The 12130-nt window shown below is 50.7% G+C and overlaps 1 protein-coding gene across 5 annotated transcripts; it reads left to right on the plus strand.

The window, feature by feature from the left end:
- On the plus strand, positions 58-5720 carry LOC110405512 (leukotriene C4 synthase-like). 5 transcript variants are annotated; one of them, XM_021410875.1, is made up of 6 exons: positions 58-693; positions 3233-3393; positions 4155-4254; positions 4546-4616; positions 4831-4912; positions 5123-5720. In XM_021410875.1, the coding sequence occupies exons 2-6, from the start codon at positions 3336-3338 to the stop codon at positions 5247-5249; spliced, it is 438 nt and encodes a 145-aa protein (XP_021266550.1). In that variant the 5' UTR covers positions 58-693; positions 3233-3335; the 3' UTR covers positions 5250-5720. The 5 variants fall into 5 exon arrangements, with proteins under 5 accessions (XP_021266550.1, XP_021266546.1, XP_021266548.1 ...); XM_021410871.1 differs by lacking the exon at positions 58-693 and adding an exon at positions 713-849; XM_021410873.1 differs by lacking the exon at positions 58-693 and adding an exon at positions 856-1233 and having other exon boundaries at positions 1986-3393.

The following is a 12130-nucleotide window of genomic DNA, read 5'->3' on the forward strand; positions in this document are numbered from 1 at the left end:
TGATTTTGCCCTCAACAGCTCTTGCAAAATGCCTGGGCTGGGCACACATCAAAGTGATATCTGAGCCTCCTGGGAGCCTTAGTGACATCTGCAGAGCAGAAATTGCAGCCGTTCCTGCTCTAGGAATGGGCAAGCAATGCTGTGTTATCAAGGGACAAAATTATGCGTTACTGTCTTCATGCCACATATTTTTTTCCTATACGTCCTTTTGCAGCTGCAAAATCCAAGAATTCAGAGGAAATTCTCAACAGATGTTGACCGCAGAGAGAAGCTGCTGGTTGTTTGCCACCCCAGCCCAAGGGGTGCTGAGCTGGCTGCACCAAGGCCATCTTTTGAATCCCAAAACCTCTTTTTTCTTTCTTTCTTTTGTGTGTGTGTGTGTGTGTGTGTGTGTGGCTGTTAATACTTTTGAACTAAAAACATTTTCTTTTCTTTTTTTTTTCTTTCCGCCTTTTTTTTTTTTTTTAATTTGCGGCTTTTAATTCTTTTGAACTAAAATCCCTCTCCATGTGGCTGCTAGAAAGGCAGTGACTGTTCCCACATGCAGTTCAGCCACCTCGGGTTTGGATGTACTCAGCTGCTGCAGAAGAAGTAGAAGAATAGGAAGCACAAGTGCCAACTATATTAGAAAATACTTCTGTGTTTTTGTGATTTTCGGAAGGTCAAGGAGCCGTTGTGCTTCACAGCTGAAGGGTGAGTTGCTCGGATGCAAATCGTTTCCTTTTCCGTTAACAGAGCTCTTGACCTGTCACAGATTTACGGAATGCATTTCCAGGGCAATCTTGCTGCTTGTGACATTGCTGGGCTCTGCTGGCTTCTCCTTGCCCCACTGCTGCCCGGGAGAAACAGGTATAGCAAAGCACTCTGCTGCCGCAAGGTGCCCCGGGCTTTCTGTGCTGCTTGTTTTCTCTCCAAGATTGCTTTTAATCCAGATTAGCATCGAGATCCATCCTGCAGCACTGCTCTGAAGTGGTAATCAGGAGGCAGAAGGGATTAATGTCTGCCGTAAGAGCTGGCAGAAGCTCTGGCAGCGTGGGCACAGAGCAATGCCTCCTGCGATGAGTCAGTGCGAGGCGCAGTGATTCTGCATTGTCCCACATTCAAGTGGCACAGCAGTGAGAAGCAGGCAGCGTTCCTTTAGCTCCCGACCCAACAAATCCATGCCCAGCTTGGACCTGCAACTGCAGCATTGTCATCAATTAGGAGGAAATTCGACCGTGCCAGCTTCGGAGGGTGAGGTTTTGCAATATGCTTCTTCCAGTGTCATTGCATGTGGCCAGTGACAGCGGTGACATCCCACCCCGCCTCCTGCCCCTCTCATTCCTGGGGATGTGGTGGCTCACTCGGACACCTGCAGGCACCAAGCCCTTTGCTCACAGCCTCATGAGCCTCCTGCCCGACCAAGAGCCCCGTGGGGTGAGCCACCACGGGGCGGCAGAGCTGCTGGGTCGGGTGTGAGCTCTTAGTGGGATGGTGGTGGAGGCAAGGGGACCCTGCCTGCTGGCCCCAGCCTGGACCCACATGTGCGGCTGCTTGTGGCTGCTCTGGTCCGTGGGATGCTGGGCATCAGGGCCAGTCCCCTTGGATGGCATTTAGTGCCTGTAGGGAGTGCTGGTGCCTGCTCTTAACACTGAGTGAGGATGGAAAATACGGAGAGCTGTGGTGGTGACAAACTACAATGAGAAAAATGTGGTGGCCTTCAGGAGGTAAAGGCAGCTTGAGAAATGGTGGTTACATGGGAGGGAGGAGGGGAGAGACTCCTGTACTTGTTTATTTATTCAACCTTTGATACATTTATACTACACCAGATATCAGAAGTGTTTTGCACCTAGTGATAATTTGGGGAACAGGAGCGCTCTATATGGTCCTTTGAAACACCTCCTGGCCAAGCCTTCCTGCATGCACTGGGCTCAGGTCATGCTGCACTGCCGAGGTGTGAGCGCAGATCTCGTTCAGTCGTTGTGCTTTGTATTTTCTTTTGCTAGCAGGCTGTAACCAGCCAGGAGCTGAGGGAAAAGCAAACTGCACCAACCACTGAGACCTCTGCCCTTTCTGAGCTGGCACAGGAAAGTCCTTCATTTCTTTGACAGCTGAGCTGAGAAAACAAACCACCACTTCCATCGTATTTCCAAACAGTTGGTGGAATGGAAGAGGATCAGCTCTGATATAAAACAGTCCTACAGCTGAAGCTTGAAAAATGGTGTTTGGTATTTCGAGAAACAAGCTGGGACACTGGTGTCACCTCTTTCATTGCCTTTATCCCCTAGAGATGTACAAAGCCAGAGCCTGCTCATTGCTCCTCAGTCCATCAAGGACATTGGATGTACAATGCAATTCTTCTTGCATCCGTCTGATTTTGTTTTCTGTGATAATGAAGTTTAATGAGTGCTTTGTCCTAAAACTCATTCACCTTTCCCTGGGCCAAAGGGAAATTCTTCAAGTGACAGAAAGGAAGGACACAAAGCTGGGGCCCAGCAGCAGCAGTGCCAGCACTGGGCAGGGACCAGCAAGCGCTGCTGTGGATACATGCACGTGATGCCCTTGCTCTGTTGTTGCTACATCCTGATGGATTGTGCCGGATTTTACTCCCACAGATCTCTCACTGATGTGTATCACACAGGCTGTTTTGGCTGAGGACTGAGCGGGAGGCATAAGTGTCCAGCTCCCAGCCTTTCCAGCACAGGGAAGAGATTCAAAGCCCTCCCTCAGTGTCTGACTGTTGTGCAGGACTCACCCCAGGTCTATGCAAAGCAGATCTGTACCTTTTGCACTTGCTCACACCCTGTCCTACATCTGCAGTAGGTTTTTCACGTGGGGCTCTATTTGGTGCCATGCCTGTGCAGCAGCTGTGCTCTGTGCCAACACATGCTCTTGAGCACAGGGTCTGCATGCCCCAAGCATGGTGATTTGTGTTGTGAGTGGTGCAGAGCAGCCAAGCAGGGCTGCAGTTTCTTGTGCTGCATCAAAAGAGGGACATGCATTGGCTTTTGCTAGACCCATTACTCCAGGGAAGAGCTAGCTAGGCTGCTGAGATCTGTCCCCTCATTCTGCTCTCTTATCTCTCCTGTGAGGTTTCTGCTGGCTTTCCCACTTCCTCATATTGTATTCCTGGAAAAGGGAGGGTGGGAGTGGAATGCTGCATCAGACCTTTCTCCGGCACTGTGCATGAGGTAGCGGGCAAGCTGCAGTCCTGGTTTGTAGTGCTGCATACAGAACATTTCTGTTCACTTAGAGCAAGCCCGTGCTGCCTGCACCACTGCCAACCAACGCGTCAGCAAGGACTGGACCTGCCCAGAGGAGCTTCTGCCTGGGAAATCAGGTTTTATAGTGTCGCTATGTTGGAGCAGATCCATCTGCTGGCTGCCGTGACGGTTCTTGGGGTCCTGGAACAAGGTAGGGATCATCATATACCCATGCCCAGACACCGCCTGTGTTGGTCTACCATACCTCCATTATTTCATTCACTTCCATGCTGTGTTTCTGCAGTCATGCTGCCACTTTGCTGCTTTCAGTGAATGATATCTTGTGTGGTTTTCGAACAAAAGAAAAAAAAAAAAGGGTGCCTGGCACGCCAGCCTCCTAAAAGCCCTTCCTCAGAGCTAACACACCACCTTTGTCTCGATATCTCTTGGTCGATCTTCTCTGTAAACCTGTAGAATTTCCTTATTTGAAACACGGGTTTGCAGTAGCTCCTGAAGTTGATGTAGATCATAGCATAAGGTGTACAGGATGAGGTGGGGAATCTCCCTCAACCAGGATTCCACACTGCATGACTATAGACCTCAGTATCTGGGTGGCTTGTCTGTGGCATCAGTTCCCTCTCTGCTTGGTTATCAGAATTTAGAAGGGAAAAAAAAAAAAAAAAAGATCTCAAAAAAATTAGAAACGGCAGCAACAAAGTGCAGCTGAACTCTATAATATTTTGTATAGATGATTGATGATTTGTTAATTATGGAAGAGAGAAACGAGATATCCACTGGTTATATATGACTGCGTTCTTCTGCCTTGTCTGAATGTGTCCACATCTCTCGGTGATGGGGGGCTGCGAGGTCAGGGAGAGGCTGCAGGACGTTCCCTCTTACCCCCGGCAGGCTCCTGGCCACCAGGCCCATCCCGATGACTGACCCAAGCCACTTTTCTCTCCTTTGCTGCAGCCTACTTCTTCCTCCAGGTGATCCACGCCAGGCGCACGTTTGGCATTTCTCCTCCCAACATCTCAGGCCCTCCTGAATTTGAGCGGATCTTTCGAGCACAGTAAGAATCTCCTCTCACGAGGTGCTTTGCAGCACTCCTGTCTAGTGGCACTGCCCTTCCCTTCCCTTGCTGTTCGGTTTTGGGGATGCCTTGCAGCACTTTGGCAGGTGCCCACCTCGTCTGGGGTTCAGTTAATGGATATAAGAGTCGGCACTGGGACTTCGTGAGCTCAGAGAGCTTTGAGTGGGGCTAGGAGGGGGACTGCCCAAGTTCAGCGTCTCTGCCATGAGTCCTGTGCCCTGCGTGATCTTCCTCCTTTCCATTGTTTATAACTTTCCTCTTTTCCTCTAGAGTGAACTCCTCAGAGTATTTTCCCATTTTTGTGGCACTCCTGTGGCAGGCTGGACTCTTCTTCCACCAAGGTGAGGGCAGCCCCATACCTGCTTGGGTGCGGGGTTGGCAGTGCTGCCTCTGTCCTCGGGTCTTGCTCACCCTCTGAGCAATGAATTAGGCAGCAATCTTGTCTGATAGGACCACAAAGCCAGTAGGCACTGCCTCTGTTCCTCTCCTTCTGCTATCCATCTGGGAGCTCTGTAAATCCTCTCGAGTGGTCACTGTGATTTCTCTCTACCACAGGTCTGGCTGCAGCCCTGGGCCTGCTCTATCTCTACTCCCGCTATTGCTACTTTATGGGATACAGAGCATCATCCTCAGACAGGTAACACCTCCAGCCAGTCCTGATCGCTGGGTCACGATGTGCTTGGCTCCACAAGCTGCTTCAGGGCCACTGCGTGAACGAACTAGTGCCGGGCACAGCATGGGCATGGGCCGTGGGGTGGGGCTGAAGCCAGGGCTGCCTCTCAGAGCTCTCGGTGGGAGCTGGGCATTCCCACAGCAGCACAGCGATGCTCGGTCTCTTCGTCTCCAGGCTCGCCCCCATCTACTTCAGCACTGGCGTTCTCTGGGTGCTCGTTGCAGCAGCAGCCCTGGGCCTCCTGCATTTCTTCCTCTCTCACTACGTGGGGCTGAATGTCCTCCGGCTGCTCGCAGCATGATGCTCCTGGCCGTCATCGGCATCACCACTTTGTATCTGCCCCCAGCTGCAAGCCCACCTCACTGAGCTTCAAGCACCTGCAGAGCTGGCAGGGCCACGGGGCAAAAATGAAGGCGTTTTCCCCACTTGCTCTTTGTGCCCAGCACACCATGCCTAGCAGCATTGTATGGCGGATGGCTGAACCTTCTCTAAAGCAAGGAGAATTTTTAGAAAACAGGACATGGAGAAGTAAGCTCTTCTCAGCCCCTGCATCCAGCCCAGGCACCTCTGTGGGGTCAGCACAGCCTCCCACGGTGCACACCCAGCAAGGCAATTTCTGAGGAAGCACCCACGGGCCAGGGCAGGGCAGAGGCGAGGAGCAACCAGGAGCAGCCCCCAGCACACTGCTGGCTGCTGGCTGCGCCAGTGCTGCTGTGCACAGTGTGCACAGGAGCCGCTGCCAATAAAAGGACGCTGAGCTTGCTGAGCTGTGCATCTCCTCGTGGGTCTGCATCTGGCACTGGGCAAAACCAGCATTTTGGGGTGTGGGGCTGTTCGGTTTCCCTGCGGGGTGGGGACAGCAGTAGTGCAAAGCTGATTTTCAGCCGTGCGGAGCTCTCAGGTTTGGGACCAAAGCAAATGCTCAACTCTGCTGGGTGCTCCGGGTGGGCTCAGCCCCTGTGACAACAGGGCTGGAAGTGCCGATCCTACGGGCTGGCAGTGCACAGCTCGGGGAGCAGCAGAGGTACTCCGAGCCCTCAGCACCGGGAACTTCTCACCAAACTCAGCAAGAGCAGCCGCATCAGCGTGCTGCTAGATTAACCGGGTTACAACCAGGTTACAACCCCGCCATGCTCCCTCCTTCCCCAGTGACAGGCATATCTAGCTGGAAGAACACAAGGTACTTTTGGGGGAAGTTATGGACTTTGCAAATTGCTTAATTTCCTTCCCTGCAGTTTAATTGCTTTGTCCAGCAGAGCCCCGGTATGTTTCCCGTTCAGGCTCTTGGATCAGTGCAAACACTTCAGGGAAAGGCTCAAATCCAAACAAAACTAACAGCACTCATCTGTGCAAAGTTTCCAGCACAGCTCCATCCTTACAGGAACCCCCCGGGTGTGAAAACCCCCCTTCAAGCCTGGGCAGGGCAGGCGGGTGCCTGCAGCAGGAGGAGAGCTGCTCCCCTTGCCCAGGGATGCTGCCATCTCTCTGCTCCTCCAGCACCACGACAGCACAACAAAACCAAAAGCACTTCTCGTGGGACCATGGCTCCACGCTCCACGTTTGGGATTTGTCGTGTTCAAAAGCTGCGGCACGAGCGGGTGCGGGGGTTCGCTGCCCGCCCACACCTGCAGCGAGAGAGCCTCGGTTCGCCCCGCTGGGGGCACCAGGGGGCGCCGGTACCACGCGGCTGCGGGGCCGAGGGGAGCGGGACTGGGAGGGAAGGAATGGGAGGGGGGGAGGACCGGACGAATGTGGGGACCGGGGAGGACCGCTCCCGGTGTGGGCAATGTCCCGCTGCTCCCTCCGTGCACACGAGGCCGGGCGGCATGCGGGGTAGGCAGGTTACAGATGCCATTGTAAATGCAGTTCAGTACGTGATGGTGCATTAAATGAGGCGGCTTAGTGTCGGGACTCGATGATCTCAAAGGTCCAAGCTAGATGGTTCCGGGATTCTGCGTCTTCTGCACAAAGCTTCTTGTGCCCTGTTTCATCTGGCCCTGGTATTAGGGTTATTGGTGGGAGGGAGTCCTGCAGCCCCACAGAAATCTTCCCAACGTGTATTAGTAATGATCTGAGAGCCCATGCAAGTGCCTGACAGGTTCCTGGACCTTCCTGCTCCCTCTCCTGCTGCCAGAAGAAGAGCAGCTCAGCCCGGAGTATCTCAAAGGAAATTTGCAGCTGGATGGATGGGAGCTCAGTGAAGAACAAAGGAAGCCCGGAGAAGCAGCAAGAATGCTTCTATGCTTCTATGCTGAGAAAAGCCCACAAACAGGCCTCCTTCCTGCAGGTCTCACTGCCATGTGCACAGTGTGGAGGAGGAGGCACAGAGCTCTGCCCACCAGCAAGGCCACTGCCACCCCTGCAGGGATTACCATGTGCATGCACGCTTGGATTCGTGTGCACCTGCAGGAACTGAGGCCCCTGTAGGGCTTTCATGCTCCACTGAAGAAATTCACAGCGTGTTATCTTGAAAACGTCAAGGGTGCACACACATTGTTTCCTACCCGACGTGTGACAGCTGTGCAGGACATATACATGGAGAGGTCTGGTGTACAGGACATGACAGGACTGCACACAGCCTGCAGCACCCAAATGCTGTGCCTGGGGCCAGGGGAGGCAATGCAGCTGGCAGCAGAAGAATTACTTTTTACCAGAGGGAGTATCTCCTTGGGGTGCTGCACATGCAGCCCTGCTGAGCTGGGGAGGGGAAGGGGTGCAGCAGGTGGCCTGGTGTTGTGGTGCTGGCATGGCACCCAGGTTCCCATAGCACCAGCATCCATAGCATGGGCTGAAGGGAGGGAGGGAAGTAGGTCAGAGCTGGTGATAGTACCTGGACAGGGCTCAGGCTGATGCGGGAAAGGGGGCGAAGCAGAGGAGAAAAGGAAAGGAGAAGGAGGCAGCTGAAGAATGAAAAAAAGGAAGCACAAAGCTTCCATAGTTCAAATAACTCATTTATTTCCCTTAGGAAAAAAAAAAGAGGAAAACTTCTTAAAGCCACCTTTGTATATCAGGACTGAGAGACCAAGGCCAGCACCCAACTCCTGCCCATCTGACAACGAGCTGCGACGGAATTCAGATGTTAATTTGGAGCCGAGCTCCTCAATGGGTCTTTATTCCCGCAGCTCCGGCTCCCGGCAGGCCGGCCAATGGAGAAAACTCGGCAGCGGCCTGGGGAAGCTCCCCTTTCCCTCCTTCCCTCACCTCGATGCTGTTAACGGCTCATCTTGGTTTTACTTGTTGACATTAGAGGGCAAGGAAAAGGGAAGGAAGTCACACTGGAGTTGTGAAACAGGAATAACCACTGTAGTGACCCGTTTTGTGTGCAGAGGCTGCAAGGGCCGTAGCAGCGTGCATCAGAGCAAGGAGTGCTTTGCTGTGAGGAGATCGAGGAGCACACATACACCAGCAGAAATGAGGCTGGCACAGCGCTGGTGGAGATGGAGCGAGGGGAGGATGCAGTGGAGGTTCAGGGACACAGAGTGGGGCTGCAGGGAGGTGCGGATGTTCCTGCAGGCTGGGGAGGGCAGGCAAATCCTCCCTGCAGCAAAATAACATTCCTAGATTAGATACTGGGGTAAAACCCAAGCAAAACCAATGCTGTTTGCCATTTTGTGTATTAGCAGTCAAGATAAGGACGCCAGGATAATCCACATGTAAAGGTTAAAATTTGCTTGATCTTCAGTTTTATACATCCCAGTAAACAACTCTTCTCAGACAGTGCTAAAAATTCATCTTTCCCTGGTTAGGGCAGAGCCATAGTATACATGAGGTAGGTGGACCTAATGCAGCCTCTGAAGGAGAGCATGGACGCTTGCTGCAGTGGCTTAGGGAATATCATGGCTTGTTTCTGACAGTGTCGAGGGATTTCCAGGTCTAAAACCAACAATAAGAGGTAGGTAGGAAGAGCAAAAGCAGAGAGCCAGCACTCAGGAAGATGCACAGAGCTCTTCTGGTCTGTGCATCAGCTGTATCACTTGGGCACTGCATCACTCAACAGGAGAAAACAGAGTGACCACACAGCCAGCGCAGTGTTAATGCATGGAACAGGGGGCAGGGATCACTGGGTCAGCAAACATGAAAACGGTGAACTCCTGTGGTCACTGCTCCTGGGCTAAGACAGGCTCCATCTCATGGCTCCACATCGTGGTCAGATCTATGGCTCATAGACTGCAGTGGGCTCCTCGTGGCTCCTCTGCCTCAGTGCCTGGCAGCCCTCCCTGCCTGTTTCTGGGAGCTGTTCCTTGTTGTCCTGATGTTGTTCCTGTCCCAGGAATAACAAGCTCAGCAAGGGCCCTGTGCTAGAACTGCACTGTTATCTGTCCTGCTATACATATAATGCAGCACACTCCCCCGAGACCAGGCTCGGGCACCCCCACGGTAGAGTATTTACAGATTTACAGCTCATTCTTCTTCAGGGAGGGAATAAAGAAATGCAGGCAAGGCTAATTGCAATGGATGCACATGGATGCTTGCCCACCTCCGTCCTGGCAGGTGCAACACCAAAGTGCCAAAGAGCTGCGAATGGTCTGCCTGAGCCCAGAAGAAGCTTTCCCAGAGGCCAACCTTTTTAGCTCACCCAGCACAGCCAGATGGTTTCTGGTTCAGAGCTGACTCATGCCCACCGTGCTCAGTCAGGCAAAGTATGCAGATAGCTGAGGTCTGCTGGGAGAGTACTCCTCTTTCTGTAGCTGCATTCCCAGAGGATGCGATCACACAGGCAATTCTTCCATGCTGCCAGAGATGAAGGATGCTCTGAGCATAAGCCGTGGATAACCTGGTGGTATAAAGGCAAGTGTGATAGATTCAAACGGGACAGCAGTCTCAGAGAGAAGGAAGGACTTGGTATCTGCCTCTATCTTCAGCAATGTGTAGCAGCTTCTCAAATTGGCTTGAGAAGGCAGGCTTGACTCTTCAGTAAACTTGATAAGGAAAACAGAAACATGAGCTTCTGCCCAGCCTCTGCTGCAGAGCACTACATTCAGTGTAATGAATAAGGACAGAAGGGATGAAAGGGAAGAAAGGAAGGGTGAAGTGTAACCAAAAAGCTTCTGGTATTTGCCCAAAACAAAAAGGAGTTGGTGGCTGGATTAGCAAAGCAGTAAAGTGAAAGAATTAGCAGATCATGAATGTGACCAGTTATCTAATACAGTAGAACACACAGCATGCATATTTAATAGTATTGTTTAGCCTGTATTTGTCACAGCAAAGGCTGCTTCAAGTGTTATGAGTAGGGACAGAAAGGCCATAACTGAACTCTGGGGCTTCTGAGTCTCATTATACGGAGAAACTAACTGTTAGTAGTATGGGACTTTCATACATTCCCCATTTTCAAACCTCAAATGATGCAGCAAGTCAGCTACTAGCAGCATTTGTTGAGAGATAATCAGGTTTGCAGATTAACTGTTAGATCCTGAATTATACATGCTTATATGCAAACACAAGGAACACGGAACACGTCTAGACGACTGAGCTGTGGCTGAGACATGAAGGATTAAGCTTACAGAAGAATAAATGGAAAACTTCTAGCTAGGAAAGAGAGAAAGGTACAGACCATACAGCAGCTGGACATGGATGAATTTTTGTCATCCTTTCAGAGCAGGTATTTAGACTCTGATTGCTGTTCTTTTTTTTTTTTTTTTCCTCTGAAATGGCAGACAACCCATAGCAGAATTATTGGTGATTAGTTTCTGCATTGCAATAGTAACTCCAAAGTTTAGTTGGGGAACAGCATCTGCATCACTTCCAGACATGTGATGTGTCTCCATTTTCTTAGATGCCTGTAATACCCTTGAACCAGAACTGTAGAGTTCCTCCACTGTTTTCTTGCTCAGGAAAGAAATTTAAGAAACCTAACAAACAGCAGTGTATGACTGGTACCAAGCAGAAATGTCCTGATAGCAAGCTTCAAGGAAGAGCTTTTCTTTGGTCCTTTGATCTAACTTAATACTTAACATTTCTGCCCAGCCTTGTGCACCTCTCTGCAGGTTGGACCAGAGTTCATGCAGCCCTGTGTGGGTCTCTGCTCCCATTCCCATTCACCATGAACTTCAATGGAGATGTCACACAGGGCTGTGTGACTATTGTACAACTCATTTCTCCAGTGAGTTTCTATCCAAGAGGCCACCTCTGCCCATTTTCTACCAGATGGACTACAAAACCCAGCATGTTGAGCCAGATTAGGCTATGGCTCTCCCTATGCAGACTTGAACATGACTTTATTTATCTTCTGGGAATGAACGTGGGAAAATGAGAACAGCTCCTCTCTCCAGCAGCCTGGGCTGCAAGTATGCCTTTTGCAGGAATGGGACAGTGAAATTCTGAAGCTGAATGAAGCCCTTTTAGAGGAAAACAATTACCTGAAGCTGCAACTTGAGTTGCTGACAGACATACTGACAGACATGCAACAGCTCAGCCATGCCTGTCGGAAAAAGTGTAGGTGTCAGACTGCAAGAACAAACAAAACAAAAGAACAACAACAAAACACAACCAACAACAGGTAAACAGGTGATGCTGGAGTCCTATAAGAGATTGTGGAAGCAAGACCCAGAAGTTTTCATGTGTAAAACACATATATTCATTGCTTCAAGAAATCTAATAAAACCCTGCATTGAATGTTTCTAGCAAGATTTTTGTCCCCTATCTCATGCCTTGCGAGTGCTCATATACCATGGGTCACTCCTTACTTGCAAAGGCACTTCCCAGATATGGTGTCACAAGAAAAGGGCTGCTGCTGTTAGCAATGACTTCTGTTGGAAATTGCTTTCATCTTTCAAACACCATATATATGTTGGTTAATTATAACTCTTCTGATAACTATTTAGATCTTTGCTTGCCTCTCTGCACGTCTGCCTTTCTGCTGTTTGCTGTCACATTCTTCCTCCAGAAGTGGCTGTGTACAACACCCTGCTGGATGCCTCAGCCCAGGCAGGCAAGTGTTTTGCCTGTGCTTAATAGCAGTTACATATTTACAAAGAAGTCATATGACCTTTATTGTAACACTGGGAAAATATACGTGTAGCAAAAGTGCTTCCCAGCGTAAACAGAGGAAGATTTCCCTTTCCTAAGTGACCTCCAAAGAGAAAAGTCAGAATGTGGACTTCAATACACACATGATCAAGAAAGCATTCAATAGACCAGGCTTTATCATAGAATGGCCTGGGTTGAAAAGGACCTCAAAGATCA

The sequence above is a fragment of the Numida meleagris genome, chromosome 12, assembly GCF_002078875.1.
Source record: "Numida meleagris isolate 19003 breed g44 Domestic line chromosome 12, NumMel1.0, whole genome shotgun sequence".
NCBI lineage: Eukaryota > Metazoa > Chordata > Aves > Galliformes > Numididae > Numida > Numida meleagris.

Bases quoted from the DNA above. Each gene is read 5' to 3' on its own strand.
- LOC110405512 (XM_021410871.1), top strand. From the start codon at position 764: ATGCATTTCCAGGGCAATCTTGCTGCTTGTGACATTGCTGGGCTCTGC. The intron at 850-3,232 runs GTATAGCAAAGC...CTGTTCACTTAG, and splicing joins CTGCTGCCCGGGAGAAACAG to AGCAAGCCCGTGCTGCCTGC. The intron at 3,394-4,154 runs GTAGGGATCATC...CCTTTGCTGCAG, and splicing joins TCTTGGGGTCCTGGAACAAG to CCTACTTCTTCCTCCAGGTG.